The 18,054-nt window shown below is 33.3% G+C and overlaps 2 protein-coding genes across 2 annotated transcripts; one reads left to right on the forward strand and one right to left on the reverse strand.

The window, feature by feature from the left end:
• Positions 1–9,620: 9,620 nt before the first annotated feature.
• LOC121235586 (salicylic acid-binding protein 2-like) lies at positions 9,621–11,322 on the forward strand. Its single transcript, XM_041131929.1, has 3 exons — positions 9,621–10,083; positions 10,708–10,845; positions 10,932–11,322. Exons 1-3 carry the CDS (start codon positions 9,706–9,708, stop codon positions 11,211–11,213), a joined length of 798 nt encoding a protein of 265 aa, XP_040987863.1. The 5' UTR covers positions 9,621–9,705; the 3' UTR covers positions 11,214–11,322.
• A 1,276-nt stretch (positions 11,323–12,598) lies between these two features.
• LOC121235758 (esterase PIR7B-like) lies at positions 12,599–14,310 on the reverse strand. Its single transcript, XM_041132149.1, is given in 6 exon segments — positions 12,599–12,615; positions 12,675–12,956; positions 13,310–13,332; positions 13,676–13,871; positions 13,874–14,033; positions 14,036–14,310. Coding segments are annotated over 6 exon segments (804 nt in total). The 5' UTR covers positions 14,162–14,310.
• Positions 14,311–18,054: the final 3,744 nt, after the last annotated feature.

Consider the following 18,054-nt stretch of genomic DNA (forward strand, 5'->3'; position numbering starts at 1 on the left):
TGCTAACATGGCAATATGGAGGATTGATTAAATTTGTCATTGAAACAGATGCTGTTCTAAAAATTTTGTGTAGCTGCAGACAGTGAGTGCCAGATGTACTGGCAAAACTTTTATAGAAGTCGACGAGAGGTGCGTTCTGAGAGTGCCTAGTTACGGGTAGGTTCCAATTCCGACGGAGTCGGAAAGCCCACTTCTGACTAGAGTCGGAGGGCATAACGGACTCCGACTGTGAGTTTGGAGCTCTGATTGGAGTGATTGGGCAAGGGCTCACTTTCACCCAACGCCCAATCTGATATTTGGGCTTCTCATTTTTGAAAAACTTGTTTCAATTTTTTATTTTTAGAAAAGAGAAAATCACCAAAGCCCTGGTGGTCTTTCCATTTTCAAAAAATACTATAAAAAATAATTAAATAAAAACTTAAACAAAATGACTAAATTACATGCATTACAAAATCAAACATAAATAAACGCATAATGACACGCACAATGTAAACCAAAAATGCAAATGAACTCCAAACAACTAGCGCAATCATGACCAAACAACCTCCACAATCACAAATTCACAACATGTCAACCACCACAACAATGATTGAATCAGGACCAAACAACCCGTCCGCCACAATCACAACCAATTCACAATGTAATAATGTATCACAATAAAACAAAAAACTACAAATTAGTAATTACATCGAGTTAAGAATTTCCAAATTTTCACCACTATCAACCTCCAGTCCCAAGCATCATGCATTGTTTTGGAAATTAATGCATTGTTTTGGAAATTAAAAAAAAGTTAGAACTAAAACATTATTTTGAACTAACAAAAACAAACAAGACTTTTTTGTTAATGGTATTTTATTTCTCACCTATAAATGGGCTCTTCATCCCACGGTCTGTCCTTCTTAGTCATCCACAATTATTATGGGATTCACAGCTAAGTCTACAAAATTATAAAAATTATAAGTTAAATAATTAAAACATTACAAATATGTAAATAATCATTTAATAGGATAAAGTTACCTGATTCAAGTTTATAGCTCTCAACAGCAACGATATTTATCCAATGGGCATTGTAGTTAACCAGTTCTGTGTGCAAACGAGGGCCTCTATGGTGGTCGGAGCCAATAAATTTCAATAAGTATCTAACATGTGACCTCTAGTACTAAACATCGACTTAGAGACAACTGTAGTCATATGAATGGCTAGCACATCCCGGACTATTCGGGAAATGGCTGAAACATTCCACCAAGTTAATATCTGAAATGCACCACTAGGTACCTCGACATCTTCCATAAAGTAGGGTTCAACCTCAAAGTTGCACTGTATAATATTTCTCGATGCACGAATTTGATGATACCGTCGCATCAAAACAAATGAACTTTGTGCACGTGTGTCATCTTAGGAAGATGTCGAGCCGGTGGGGTGTGAGGAGCTACCACATTTGGTTGAAGATTGACCACTAATGTCATAATGGCTATATAAGTAGGGCTGTAATCGAACTAAGCTGAGCCGGTCTTTGGCTTGCCGAGCTCGGCTCGACTCAAAATAATCGAGGTCGAGGTCGAGCCCGAGCTCGAGATTTGTTTTTATTCTTTACTTGATAAGCTAAACTCTCAACTCGAGCTTGAACTCGTCTCACAAATGAGTTCGAGTCAGCTTGAATTGTTAATTTTTTTATTTTTTAAATAAGACTTAATAATTAATAAAATAAATAAATAAATAAAATATCTAATATTGAATTATACAACTAACAAGTATAACCTCTATTGAATTATAAAATTTTAAAAAAATTATAAATAATTAATATCTAACTAGTTGATATTTATCCAAAATAATAATATATTATATGCCTACATATATTATTAATGCATACACTTAATATAATAGCATATATTTATTTTGCATATGGTTCTCACATACTAGTATATGAAATTATTAAATTTTATCAACTAATTATTATACAAATTATAAAATATACTTATGAAGTATATTCACTATATAGACATAAGTAATTAGACTACATATTATATATTTAATTATAAAAGTGGCATGCTTATATTATTAGTTAATACATATATATGTATATATACATACGTGTACGTATTTATTTATTAATATATGAATGAGTTTTAATCAAGTCGACCTAACGAGTCGACTCAAGCATAAACGAGCGGGCCTTAACGAGCCTTATCTGAATCGAGTCGAGTTTTGTTAGGTATGTGTCATTTACAAATCGAGCGGGTATCTGCTATCACGAACGAACTTTTTTTTTTCACCAATCGAGTTTGATTTGAGTTTAACCGAGCAAGTACCAAGCGGACTATCAAACAAACTGGTTCATTTACAGCCCTATATATAAGTCATCAATATCACTCTTCAGCTCTCTAATAAACTAATCTGACTTCTCAACACCGAGGACTTCCCTAGTCCAAAATTCTACAATAGCTAACTTATATCAGGGGTCATGAATCGCAGCCACAAATAATAATCTATTTATCTTCTCAACATCCTCCAATATTTATTATATTTGGATTTCATCCTCATAGTTATACCATGCAATGATTAGACAGTATCAGTACAACTTTGTAGCAAGTAGTCATAAAATCTCGAGAGCTCCTCGAAGTATATGTTCGCAGTACAATATTTGGAACTGGATATGCACATAATTATGTTATAAAATAACTTCAAAATTTGAACAAAATATCTCACATTGGCCCAAATATACCTCCCCCCTACTGACTCCAGGAAAGCATACCTCTAGCCCCCATCCTCGACCTCCATCTGCACGAACGCTCTTTGATACTTCTACATTACATTCAACATTGTGTATGTAGAATTTCATTGAGTTGAAACGTTCAAGCTCAACACACTAGAAGATGGAATGTTAAGTTGTTCGGCTAGCTTTAAACTTGTGAAGCCTTTGGGGGGAAGCCCTCTCATGTCTCACAAGATTGCAGACTTTGGTAATTGAATCATCAATCTCCTCCAACCCTTCGGCAACTATGAGGTTGATGATATGAGCACAACATCAAACATGGATAAACTCGTGCTCATGAATGATATCCTCTTTTACCATCGTATTCCGCCTGAATTAATCAATTGCAGTGTCATTAGCACTAGCATTGTCAACTGTTATACAAATCAATTTCTAATCCCCCAATCCTTTATACAGTCATTCATCTCCACTCCAATGATTGAACCATTGAGATAAAAAATTTATTTAAAGCCAATAATTCGCTTATGCAACGTTTACTCACTATCAATGAGGTGGGTTGTGATATACGTGTAACTAACATTCTGTATGAACGTCATGTATCAGTCGTAAATGGCACTATCTGGCCAGTGGTAATAAACATCTCATTCATCTCCGCCTTCTCTTTGGTATGCCTCTTCAAAAAATCTCGCATCACCATATATCGTGAAGGCATGAGAAATCGTCGCTCAAGAGTGTGAAAAAATTTACGAAAATCGGTGTTAAAAGGCATGTCATCACAGATGATCATTTCTGCAAGAAAGTCCCTCAACATCTCCTCACTGTATTGAGTGATTGATAGTTTCTCTACCTGCGTACCATCAGTGGCTATAGAAGTTTCGTAACTAAGTTTCGTCTGATCATTGGCCACCAACCCCTTGCGTATCCTATACCGCTGGCAGCCCATAAGATGTATTATTAATACAAAGATGTCTTGTTTCTTCGAATGATAACCACAAAGTTGCCCACAGTAGTGGCATCTTGCCTACGGATTCTCATGATCACCAAAATTTTTTGTAAAATGGTCATACGTCCATAACCTTTTTTTACTAGGTCATAGTGGTTGATTGACATCAATATTGAACTCATCATACTCATTAAGCATACACTCATCTTCTATATCTACTGGGACTTAACTATTTGCACAAAAAGTAGCTGCTCTAGATATGGGTCTAGGGGTGGAAGTACCTGTCAGTGTAGGAACTATGGCATCCCCTTGTGGATGATCGTCCCCAGTAGGTATAGCATCCATATCAATATAAATTGCACTGAAACAATTAACAAACAACCAATAAAGACATGTTACGAAAATAATCTAGATGTTGTAAACACATTGAAAAGAAAGAACATATATGTCATGTGTTTGGTTTTAAAAAGAAAAAAAAATACTAAAACTCATAGTTCCCTAAGGCTTAGTGTCGAGTGAACAATCTGTGTGAAGTTTGCTCAAGCCATAGTGAGGTGTGGTTCATTTTTCGCTATACATACATTTTCACAAGAACAATCTGTGTGAAGTTTGCTCAAGTCACACTCGAGCGAGCATTCTATGTGAAGTTTGCTCGAGCCACATTCGAGCGAACAATCCATGTGAAATTCACTCGAGCCAGCATCGATTGCCCATTCGGCCGAACATTCTGTGTGTAGTTCGCTCTAGCTATAGTCGAGCGAGCATCGAGCAAACAATGTCTAGAAGGGCTATTTCAAGTTTCCCTTTTTCAACAACAAAATCCCCCAATTCAAAGCCTAAAAACTGAAATCTCCCAATTTAAACAACAAATCAAACAATAAATACAACAAAATTCACAATTTCACAATCAATCAAATTCAATTTTGGAACCCTAAATGAGAAAAACCAGAAATCAAACAACAAAGTTGAACTAGTCTACGATGGCTCGCGGTGGCATTAGGCAACGACAGGAAGGCTAGCATGGCTGAGTAGTTGATGGTGATGGGCATAGAAGTCCAAAGAGGAGAGACAAGGTTTGCGCGCGAAAGTGAGGGAGAGAAATGGGGTCTTGCATTTTGGACCCCTAATCCAAAGAAAACAACATCGTTTAGTGTAATACTGATTCAAACCATCAAATGTAAAACGATGTTGATTAATATTATTTATTTTTAAATCGGAGTTTGGAGCCCATATGGGCTCTGCACTCCGACTTCAACTCCGAACATAAATTTCGGAGTAACTCCACTCCACTTTGACTCCAAATTCTGACTTTTCTGACTCTATCAGAGTCGACATTGGTGTGGGCGTCAAGCGGAGAATTTGCTCACCTTTAGGCCTAGTAGGCCTCAAGAGGAAGCTATTATCATTTATATACTTTGAGAAATTTGTTTTTATTTTCGAGATAAGAGAAATGATATTTGCAGTCATAGAGTGTGCAAGCGCTGCACACTTCTTTTGAGAAAAATAAAAAAAATATAAGACTTACATGAAAGAAACTAATTTTTTAATAGGAGACTCACTCTTTTTTTCAAAAGGAGTACACGACGCTTGCACAACCCCACTGTATCTAGCATTACTCTTTCGATAAATATTGAAAGTAATGAGCTCGTCACATAGCCTCGGTGAAGAGTCAACGGTCAATACTGACGTAATTGTTTTCCATGTCCGCATCAAAAGCATAAAAATGAATGTAAAAAATTATATTAAGTATATAATTAAATTTAAAAAAAAAAACATGATAACTAAACCAATTTTAAAGAATTAGAGGATGGTTGTACCAAGCTAGTCCTCCCTCCTTCCAATAAATCCATGCTCTTGGGTGGACAATGAATTGACGATATAAATCCATGCTCTTGGATGGACAATGAACTGACCGTATGAATTGAGAAACTAGAAAGACATGATGCTTTGGAAGAACTCAAAGATTACCAAATTTAAATAAAAATTTGTAACCTAATTAGATATTATTTTATTTTTATTAATAACATTGACCTCTTTACCTAATTACTCAATTTAATTTGTAATTAAAGTAAAATTGAAGAAATAAATTAGTGAGCTAGGTGCACTTGGGGATTAGAATTAGAAAACCAAAAGGGTCATTCCCAACTCTTGCCACTTTTCGGCCGCCCACGTTGAAATCCTATTGTTGGACTGGCAGCCATAGTGGGGACTTGATTGAGTGTTGTTTTTGCTCTATGTGAATAGACACGCCAAATTCAATTATGCACCAGTGTATAAAACTATAAATCGAGATTAATCTCATATTATAAAGTTTGAAATTAAAGTGTTTGTATTGGATTGATGTAGGTTATAGTGTTTTTTTATTCTAGAGCTTCATTTAGGGGTGGGCAAAACTTCCGACGACTCCGACTCTGGTCGGCACACGTTCTAACTTTAACAGAGTCGAAAATTTTTTAAGTCAGAATCAGCTCAGGGCTCCGACTCCAATATGTAAAGTTAAGATATTTAATATTGTAATATAAGTATTAGGCAATTGAGTGGCCTAACAACTGAGACAATGTTTTGCAAATCGTCAGTACCGCTTTTGAGCCCCCATAGATCGAATTCATTAAACTATTTATTTTTATAAAATGATGTCGTTTTCTATCTCCTATATATTCATCTCTTTCCCTTTAGCAAAAACTCTACGCATCCTTTCTTCCTTCGACTACGGCCTGCCTCTGTCTCTTCCTCCACCACTTGCTCTTCCATGGCTCCATATCACAGTCTCAAGTTCTCAACCCTAGGGGTGTAACTCAGTCTGGTCTAGTCCGATTCGTTGGGAGGTGATGGATCGAAACTTTTGATTCATCATTTTACTAGATCGGACCAAACACCCATAGGGACTGGACTAGACCGGCAGCTATCGGTTCGGTCTGATAGGTCCAGCCTAATTATTTTGTTATTTTATGTAACTAACTCATTAAAAAAATATTTAACTATAATTATATTTATGATGTTGATATTTACTACTTACTAACTTAGACTTTACTTTTTAATATGCATAATTATTAATACTCTCATACATTTTATATATGGTTAATGAATATTAAATAATTTCATTGTACATAGATTATTCATGTTTGCTTACAACTGAAGTATTTAAAAAAAATACATAATTACTTTAATTAAGTATAAATAGTAGAGTATGTATGAATATATGATGTATTAACTATTTATATATAATGACATAAATTATCACATGATGTACGATTTATTATTAATTGATAACATATATTATTTAATATTTTATATGGTCAGTGATAATAAATTAAGTAAAAATTACATCATTAACTTATATAATTACTATATAAAAATAATATATTAAATTATTAAAAATATTTGAAATATATATAAAGTTCGGTCTAGTTCGATCCGATGCAAAATTTATAGACCTTGAGACCGGAACGAATTTCTTCGATCCACAATTTGTGAGACCGAAACCGACCGATACAATTTTTGGTCCAGTCTGAACCGAAAGTTGTACACTACTAAACCCCCAACCGGACTCTCCCTTAAGGTAAAATCCTTTTTTCGCTTCTCACCCTCTTTTAAAGCGCCTGTCTCTACTGCCATGGCAATGGTAGAGTTATCGCCTTCATACACCATAACCCTCCTGCAATTCTCCCAAGTCTCATTCTTATCGAGCCGTCTCTACAATCACCACCGCTACTACTTTCAAGGATTCGGCTATAGCTTGATTTTTATAATTTCCTATTTAATCAAGAACATGGTGGATTTAAAACATAGATAAATGAAACTTATAATGTTTAATGTTGCCAAAAATACAAGCTTAAATAATACTGAATGTCATAAAAGAGACGTGTCTATTAATTTAATGCGAATCGTTTTACGAGATCTTATCCGAAGGAAAGTATATAAATAGATAATATATATATCATTATAGACAAGTTTAAAAAAGTTCAAGATCCGTACAACACATGGCCTATCAACTATATATAACAAAACTCATATAACATACGAGAGATTGATAAAATATGATATCCAAGAAGTGACAGTGATCATGTTAGACAATCGGAGGGAAAGACACAAAATATACCAATGATTTGGACGTGAAATCATTATGTTATTTGTATTAATTTTAACAATTTTTTTTATCAATAACTATTTATTACTTTACATCTCACACTTTACACTTTATAAAAAAAATATCTCAATATCTTATAAAATATACCTCCACAACCTCTAAAAAAAAAAAGAAAAGATTATTATAGGTGTGGGTGTGAAAATAAATAGTAGCTGATACATATAATTCATTTAAAAAAAATTATTCTTATCAGTCACTATTCACTATCCCATACTTCACATTCTATAAAAAATACTCTCACATCTTATAAAAAAATTATAAATATAGAATATAAGAATAAATAGTAACTGAGGTATAATATTCATCTTTTTTTAATTTTAAATATACTGAAACGAGTCTTTTAAAAAAAAGTAAATTTTATTTTATTTTATATAAAGTAAAAGATTTATACGAATCACGTGCGCACTTTAACAATATCTACCGACAATTACTAGAGACAAAACATTGGTCGGTCATTTTATTGGTTCAAAGATAATGCTGAGGCATCGCTGGGGACGCCGGTAGGTTATTTTATGTGTGTGTATTTTTTTTTTTTAGATACTTTTAAATATTTAAAAAAAAAATCGTAATATTATTAAAAAATATTTACTTAATCACGAGCAAAAAAAAATATTAGTCTTCCCATCGGAGTATTGGAGCTCTGTTGGGGCTCCGCTAGGATTTTTTTTTTTTCGTAATTAAGGAAATAATTTTTAATAATTTTTTTTAAAAATATTTTAAAATGTTAAAAAAATTTATGTAAAACAAGAATAGAAAAAAAATGAAATAGCCAAGCGGGAGCTCCCTTCAGAGACTCAGCAGTGGCTCTAGCATTATTTTTTATACAATCGTAAAAAAAATGTTATTATGTATTCTAATTTATATTATTTATTTTAATTTTTTGACGGTAACATTATGTGATTTATTAAAAAATATATTTAAAATAGAATAGCATCCGTAACTGCAAAAAAAACTAAAATTAAAATTTTATGTTTGGATACAAAAAATATCTAATCTCATTTTATCTCATTATTATTATAATTTTTTTTAATTTTTATAAAATATAATAAACAATTTAATTTTTTTTTTAAATTTTAAAATAATAATAATATTTTATTTAACTTTTAATTTTTATATAATCTCAATTTATTGTCGAAATGATATCTAAACTTTTTAATGTTTTTATGTTGATATTTTTTAATTTTTTAAAATTTTTCTAACTACGTGTGACAGATAAAATGAGTGAAATAAATTAAGAAGATGATACTATTATACATGGGTGTAATAGACCTTCACATAAACAGTAATTTTAGGGTATTCCCGATCTCAACCCTTCTTTTTGAAAAACGAAAGGCTGAAGATGGCTTGAAAAGATAGGGAAGAAGTCAAAGGTTCTATGGCCTCTATAGCACTGCTATTGGCCGAGTTTAGAGATAATGTTGTCACCGTGAAATTATAAACGCATCACTCGCAGTCGCAGTAATGAAAAGTCATGTGAATTAACCAATCCAGCGCACTTGGCCCACATTTTTTTATAAAAAATTTTATGTGTAATTATTTTTATATATTTTTTTATTGTAATTAATTATATTATTTTTTTAATATAAAATAATTATTTTGACAATAGTAGAGTGGTCAAATACGGCAACATAAATAAAATAATGTTACTCATCATCTCAATTTTTATCATTATTTTATCATCTTATGATGTGTTATTAGGCGATTGGAAATTATTTATTATATTTTAATTGTTAATTTATGATCTAATGTTATATTATGAGATGATGAGAATTAAAATGATGAATAGATATTTTCTTTTTTATATATAAAGGCAGTTCTAGAAGTATATGGAGCCAACCAAGAACGAAAATCAAAGATCACAAAGATAGGAAAAAAAAAAAAAAAAAAAAAAGAGAGAAAAAGATGGCAGCTTTGCCTCTAAAGGAGAAAACTCATTTTGTTCTGGTGCATGGCGCATGCCATGGTGCATGGTGCTGGTACAAGCTTAAACCACGGCTCGAGTCCGCCGGCCAAAGGGTCACGGCCCTTGATCTTGCGGCTTCAGGTATCAAAACGAAGGCAATCGAAGATGTTGGCAGCTTTCACGAGTACACTGAGCCATTGTTGGAGCTTTTGGTCGAACTTCCTCCAGACCAAAAGGTTGTAATCGTGGGGCACAGCCTTGGAGGCTTGAATTTAGCCCTTGCAATGGAAAAGTACCCTGAGAAAGTTGTTGCAGGGGTTTTCCTGACTGCTTTTATGCCAGATATCACTCACAAGCCGTCATATGTTTTGGAACAGGTATATATGACATCCCAAACCATGCATTATCTTTTATAGTTCTGAGATCTGGAAGCCAAGTAGTGTTAAAAGCTAGCTGCTCTAGAGCTGCTTTCACATCTTGTATAAATGTGCAGAACGATCCATTAATGACAATAACGAAATAAGTCCTGAATTTCTTCATCCCCTTTTCTTCTCTCTCCACAATTCCTCTTCCCTAACTCCATTTTTGACATGGTACCACAGAAAATCTGAGCTCCTCTCCTTAATCTCTTTGTCCTTGTTTTTTCCTCCACTGATCTTAGTTTTTCTTCAGACTGTATTGTTTGATTGTTCTGTGTGGAAAAGTATCCTCTCTGTTTTGGGTGGGTTGGTATGAAACATTGAAAGGTATAATGGGAGGACCCCAGAAAATGAAAGTCTGGACAAAGAGTTTTCAGCTCTTTGGACACTCGATGCATTGTGCGTCAGCGTTGTCATTATTGACATAAACTACCGCATGCATGCTTTTTTGGTTTGTAAGAAAAATCAAATCCATCAACTCACTTGGGAAACTCTTCATTTCGTACAAGATATTATATTCCGTTCAATTATTGATCAAACTGCATCCATTTTTTGTGTTTTTTTCTATTTTGCAATGGAAAGTATAATACGAGGACACCAGCATCTGAATGGTTGGACACTCGGTTCGTCTCGTTTGGAAGCGTCAACGCTCCTTTAACGTCAATGTTCTTCGGCCACAAGTTCTTGTCCTCCAAGCTCTATCAACTATGCCCAATTGAGGTACGCTTCCTCCCTCTGATCTCCATGTTACACAAATGAGAAATGCTATTTTCCTAAGTAGTGTAATTGGGTTGTGATTGTGGAAGGATCTTGAACTCGCCAAGGCTTTAGCAAGGCCAAGTTCACTGTTTATTGAGGACTTGTCCAAGGCAAAGAAGTTCTCAAAGCAGGGATATGAGTCGGTTCCACGAGTATATGTTGTGTGTGATGAGGATCTAGGAATACCTGGTGAATTTCAGCGATGGATGATTGAAAATGGTGGTGTAAAAGACGTGATGGAGATTGAGGGTGCTGATCACATGGCTATGCTTTCAAAGCCGAAGGAACTCTGCGATTGTCTCCTGCAGATAGCATCTAAATACGCTTAAAATTATTCTCTGTTTTTTATCATTAGTACCTTGAGGAGTTGTCATCTATCATATTGCCTGTAATAGAACTCGATCGGTATTAATTGCTTGTCAAGATCATGATTTGCCATATATGTTTTGAGATTTCATTTTTCTGTGTCATGGCCAAACAATTATTCCTAAATGGACTTGTAAAAGAATCGAAAGTTTTCAATAACATTACTTTAAACAGTTATGTTGAAAAAGACCTGTATTTATTAAATTATTGGAGGAGAAAATCATGAAGAAATCTACTAAACTGGTGGCATTTCACACCAAAAATTCAATAGGGGCTATATATATCTACTTTTTCTTCTCTTACGACACTACAAAACTAAGGTTCAGTTTGGATTACAAGATGATTATCTTATCTCAACGTTCAAATATTACAAAAATAAATATTTTTTAATTTTAAATCTTTAATTTTTAGTAAACAAAACAAAAATAGGCCAAACAAAGCACAAAATAAAAAAAATTTAAACTTTTTAAAATTCCAAACTAAAATTAATTTTAAAAAATTATATTTTAACAATATTTTAATTTTATAATTTTTTTATTAATTTTTTTTCTCTTTTTCTAAAACTTTATAACATTACTTTTTAATTTAAATTATTTTATTATTATTTATAAATTATTATAATATCATCTCATATCATCTCAATATTTAAATAAGATCTAGTCTCACCCGTCTATGCGGCAGGCTCCTTACAAAAGAAAAAACAAATAAACCTTGCATCACTTGTAGATGCCAAAAGTCTTGTATAAAGTAAAAAACTAAAATATTCGTACGTACCAAAATATATTAATATACATGTGTGCATTTGGGCGATATATCACTTGTATCAGGGCTCGAGATGCGGATAATTACGGTGGATGTGACGTCCAGTGTCATACCGGTATTTGTGGTCATGTAATTATTAGTGTGTTTAATTTGTAGTTTTTTTTGTCATTATAGTTATTAATAAATTAAAAATAGACTATTAGATTTAATGTCCATAATACTATCATGTACTCTTTCTCCCTGAGAGGATAGAAGAGACGTTTAAGTTTGTTTATACAAAACTCATTTCTCTGTTAAGAGAAAGTTTGTTGTAAAATTAAGACAATGTCTATCACAAAAAAAATTGTGTATGAAGAAGTCTCAAAATTGATGCGTAGTTAGCTTATAATCTGAATTTTTTATATATTTATAAGTCACAGTTGTAATTTCGGATCATTAATAAAATGAATCTGGTTCCTTAAATATATATATATATATATATAAAATATATATATACGCGCGCGCGCGCATTTGGGATCGATCGAGTAGTGTTTCTAGCAGCTTAATTGCCACCAGACAAGCCCGATCTGAACCATTTCTCTCATACTCATGAACTAGCCCGATCTGAATTAAACTCAGATCAAACACACCAAACAGCTTTGAAATATATAACAATGACAGACGAATATTCAAATCACTGGGTTTTTTCTCTTCTTTCATAGACCAATATTGCCATAAAACTTTTAAGCACATGATTAATATGGGAGCCAAGTTTTTAGGATATTTGTCTGCAATTTCAAGGAGGTAGGAGCACAGCTCCTTCGGTTGCGAGAACATCACCATGTGATCGGAACCGGCAATTACCTTCACCTCCTGTGCTGGATTGTTCTCAATCATCCACCTTGATCGCATTGTCTTTTTCACAAATGATGTAAACTCTAGGAACTTGCCCGTATTTCTCCCTGCTCAGATTTTCCTCTTTTTGCAATGTTGAAGTATCCCCATAGAGACGAATTGGTCTCACCAACGACATTGCAAGCGTCAAATACTTGTAATTAATTAGTTTAATTGTGTACAATATATTAGGAAATGCATGACAACTTAATTAATTAGCTAACTAACTTATAATAATTATAACATTAATTACTATTAAGTATTAACAAGACTTTTGTGCACAACTTATAATGAAAGTAGTCTAGCTACCAAAAAAAAAAACAAAACGAAACGAAAAAAGAAAGTAGTCTAGTGCCATATCCGCAAAAAGAAATTATAGCTTTGGCCATAAAAAGATTTTACAAAAGTAAACTCATAAATTAACGTAGTTTGATGTGGTATATTAAACTGTAAAATTACTATTATTATAAAGTAGATCTAATATACATATCATAAAAAATTATGTCAATTTATAAATTTATTTTTATCAAATCTCTTTATGGTTATAACACTTCTTGTCGACAAAACTCGTGTGTAAACATCATTAATTAATATTATGCGGATTGAATACAAAATTTATGCTTAAAAGATTCCTTCTTTCTCAGGAAGAAAAAAGCCAAAGCCAAAGCCAAGTCAATCACGCAGGGAGAAAAGCCAAAGCCAAGACAAAGAAATGAAAAGAAAATCAAATCCAAGTCAATCACGCAGGGAGAAAAATCCACTCGATGATAATGATCATTTTCGCTTCTACTATACTAATAGAGGGGATCCCCACAGGAATAATCTACGGTCTGCAGACAATCCCAAGTCACAGTCACTGCGTAAGGTTGGGAGAGAGAGAGAGAGAGATGGGAGTACTACCTCTTCGCCTAGCGTCAAGATACTCAAGACGGGACCTGGCATGACGGCGGTGGCATACACTGCAACAGAGACTGTCTTAGGAAACTTTCCATGGCAACAGATATGCAGAGACGTCCATTGCTATGGCCGACAAGGACCACCTTTTCCTCCATTAATGGCGGAGATGCCATGAATTCCATCAAAGGCTCGAGGTATTCCGAAAGGGACTTTACTTCATGCACCTGTTTTGGGTGGATCCTAGAAGCAGCGCAGCTAGGTCCAGGACTGTGACCTTATGACCTGAGGATTTCAACAAGCTTGCCACCTTATACCAACACCATGCTCCATGGCCGGCTCCATGCACAAGTACAAAGTGCTTGGTCGAGCTCTTCTCCATCTCCACCTAGCTACCCAGCTAGTACTCTTGCCGTTTTAGCTTTAGGAAGACCTTGCTTGTAACACTCAATTTTAGAACACTTTATGTTGAATCAAAGTGTAATTTGTAGAATTATACATTTTAAAAAGATATTTTCGTAATTTAAAAATACCGAAGTACAATTCAATCCTCTTCTATTTAAATAAATTTGAAAAATATTATAGAGATAAAAGAATCACATAAAGAGATCCCACACACTGATATGGTACACTGTGACGGTCTCCTCTCCCTTTTTTTTTTCCTTTTTTTTTTCTCCTCCCGTGCGTCTCCCCTCCCCTCATCCCCCTTTCCCTCTCTGCCTCCGCCTACCTTAGCCCTCCCCATGGCTACCAAGGTGCTCGAGGACCACCTTAGGGCCTACAGAATCCGCCGACGGTCCAAGCGGCAACGCCCAGCAAGGGGATCGGAGCTCCCGTGCACGACAAGCTCATGTCTCCTCACGAGCACACCATGCACGGGAGCTCCCAACCCCTCGTCGGACGATGCCGCTTAGACTGCCGACGGATTCTGCCAGCCTTGAGGTGGTCCCCGACCACCTTGGTGGCCACATAGGAAGATGGGGATGAAGGGAGGGGAGATGCACAGGAGAGGCGCTACCATGAATTGGGGTCGGTGCCACTTCGACCGACAGCAGCTTCTGCCGGCCTTGAGGTGGTCTCCGACCACTATGGCGGCCACATAGAGGGCAGAGATAGGCAGAGACACACGGGAAGGGGCAAGCAAATGCACAGGAAGGGGAAAAAAATGGGGATACGTGGCACGTGTGCTACATCAGTGTATGTGATCCCTTTTACACACGTAAAAGACAAAATAAATAAAAGCGAGCAAATATGTGGCCAAAGAAATTAAGGAAAATGGCAAGCACAAGTTGGTATAAGTTGCAGTGTTTTAAATTTCGTACCATACCGGTCGTACCGGCCTCAATTTCGGCTTGTGTTTTTTTTTTTTCATTTTTTCAAACTACAAGCTTATTTTTTAACCCTCAATTCAGACTAAACTATTTATAATTTATATATATGTATTTATATATAATTTATTTATATATAGATTATTATTTTAGAATGTAATTTTTATATATATTTATATATATAATTTATTTATAGATCTACTATTCCGAAACGTTATCCCAAAACGCTATCTCAAAATTGTACCCGTATCGAAATATTTCGTTCCAGTGCCTTGACCGGTACAGCGTCCGGTACGGTATTCAAAATATTGATAAGTTGACCCAGACTCATGAATATTATTTGCATAAACAGTAAAAATAAAGTTTTATTATACATCAATTACTATTTTTTAGTATTTTTTTAAAATAATTATTAGGATTTATGATATTTATCGCTTGAACGTTGTTAAGCTTGCTTTTATTCTCTTGATTTGCCAGTAGCCGAACATTTTGGTTAGTAACGTTAGTTTCTAATTAATTTATTGCTGTTATTTTTTTCTTATATAACAACTGGCAAAACCGACTTCATGGCTTTTATACGTTTCTTTCGAGTGATGTTCGTTATCAACGTTTCCATTAACATTTTTAACGTTTAAACTTTTTTTCTCTTAAATAATTTATGCAGGTCGGTTTATTTTTACTTTTTAAGTTGGTAATGAATGTTTTTTGTGCTGTTTGTAATAACGTCTACCTTCCTTTTTAAATTGGAAAGAGATTGGCGTCCAAAAAAATGTCTTATCTTTTCATCCAGTGTGTGGTTGTTATTCAAGGGTAGTACTTTTTCTTTTCGGTACGTACGAAGGTAGTATTTTTCTTTTGAAAAGAAAAAGGCAAAGTGAGTATATATTTTTTTGAGAGATTTTTCAGATAATAGAAATGTGTTTTTTGAGTGAAATTTTGGGTTTAATCATTTATGTAGAGTTGATTTGGATTATATAATAATCAGTTAGACTGTTGTATCTTAAAGAAATCAAGTTAAGAAAAATTCTGCTGTACCGATTAATTTGAGATTTTGTAAATCGTAGAGAGTTTGAATTTCTTTAAAAGGAATGAGATTTTTTATAGGATACTGTAGGATGTACAGTGAATAATGACTAATGAGAATAATTATTCGTAAAAATATTGTTCATAAACAGTGAAATGATATAAAAAAAGGGATTTATATCCTTTATTGTTTATATATATAACCGATGTAGAGAAATCTCATTTACCATACAAATTAATTAACAAATTGTGCCCAAAATCAAAAGAGATTTAAATCTCGAGTGGGATTTTACTTGCCCTAGCATTGCTTTATTGTCATTGCTTGAAGTTGAACGTCATGTACAAGAACCTCTTTTTCTTTAAATTCCTCTAATTTATAATTTATTTCTTGATTTTGAATATCAACATTTTATTTTACTATGCAGGTTAACATTTTTATATAAAAGTGAAGCTAATTTACTAAATTGCATGGGTTCTATATATATTCTATGTTAATATTATTTTAATCTAGAATTAATACTCATAGGCATATATAGTAAGATTTTATATAATACATACCGTTCTTTTCTACTAGAAAATTTAATTAGCAATTTTGCATCTAAAAAAAAAAGAATAATGTTTAAATGAAAATATATTTTAGATATAAATTACTTAATTTAACATAAGAAAAAAATCACATTTTAACTTATCGCCATAGACCTCAAAATCTATTAAGCCGGCCCTCGTGATATGACTTTGTGACGGGGATATTTCAACATATATACTTTCGACCTTGTACCAAGACCATGCTCCATGGACGAGTACAAATTAAGAATAATCTATGCTCTATAAATTACTTATTCCACAAAGCGAGGGCTCGCAAATAAAATTAGAGAAAATTGTGTTTAGCTGTGTTTGTTGTATATTGTGGTGGTAGCAGTGAAGAATTAATCACCTACAATAAAATATCGTCTTAATAAATAAGCATTATTAATTAATTCCCATTTTTTAGGTTTTTAGTGTGCAAAAACCACTCTTGGTTTTCAGCAGCAACCCCAAGGTCAGGCAACATATCTACCTACTTTATTTTCTCAAGAGAATTGCTAAATTCACAAAACATCTAACTTCAGTAGATGATGGAAGTTTAAGGTTGCGTTTAAATATTGAGCTGAATTTAGTTAGATTGAATTTTTTATGAATACTAGTAAGTTAAAATGATAGAATAAGTTTTGTGAGATCTACTTAAGATGAGTTTAAATATATTTGGATATTAATATGAGTTTAGATATATTTATGAAAAATTAAAAAAAGTTGTGAATCTTCCATATAAAAAAGTGTTGAATTGAAAAAGATTGTATGTCCTACGTATAAAGAGATTTTAAGTTAAGATGAATTTAATAATTTGAGAGCTGGATGTTTGGATGTTAGACTCAACTTAAAATTAAACTAAACTAAATTGATCTCGGTTGAGTATATCAACCAAACAGGGCCTAAAGCCATGTTTGTTTTCGTAGATGAGATGAATTGAAATAAAAATTAAAAATTAAATAAAATATTGTTAAAATATATATTTTTTAATATTATTTTTACTTTAAAATTTGAAAATTTTAAACTGTTTATTTTATTTCATATAAAAATTTGATAAAATTGTAATGATTAGATGAGATGAGATGAAATGAAAAGTTGTGAAAATGATCAAGACCTAATAGTTTCTATTCTGGGAACCTATACAGATATCTGGCCAATTACCCAAGATAACCATCCTACAGAATTTCATTCTTAACAAGAAAAATTCTACTCATCATTCTCACAAATCATACATGACTTTCTAATTTTTAATTTTTTTCTTTTACCAAATGTGTAATATATGGATTATGAATATAACTCAATTAATTTAGAAAAAATAAAACAAAAAATATATAAAAATAAATATGATTTGTGGTGT

This window comes from Juglans microcarpa x Juglans regia, chromosome 1D (genome assembly GCF_004785595.1).
Source record: "Juglans microcarpa x Juglans regia isolate MS1-56 chromosome 1D, Jm3101_v1.0, whole genome shotgun sequence".
Taxonomy (NCBI): Eukaryota; Viridiplantae; Streptophyta; class Magnoliopsida; order Fagales; family Juglandaceae; genus Juglans; species Juglans microcarpa x Juglans regia.

Coding starts and splice junctions, on each gene's coding strand:
- LOC121235586 (XM_041131929.1), top strand. CDS start 9,706: ATGGCAGCTTTGCCTCTAAAGGAGAAAACTCATTTTGTTCTGGTGCAT. Junction 10,084..10,707: donor CGTCATATGTTTTGGAACAG/GTATATATGACA, acceptor TGCAATGGAAAG/TATAATACGAGGACACCAGC. Junction 10,846..10,931: donor ATCAACTATGCCCAATTGAG/GTACGCTTCCTC, acceptor TGATTGTGGAAG/GATCTTGAACTCGCCAAGGC.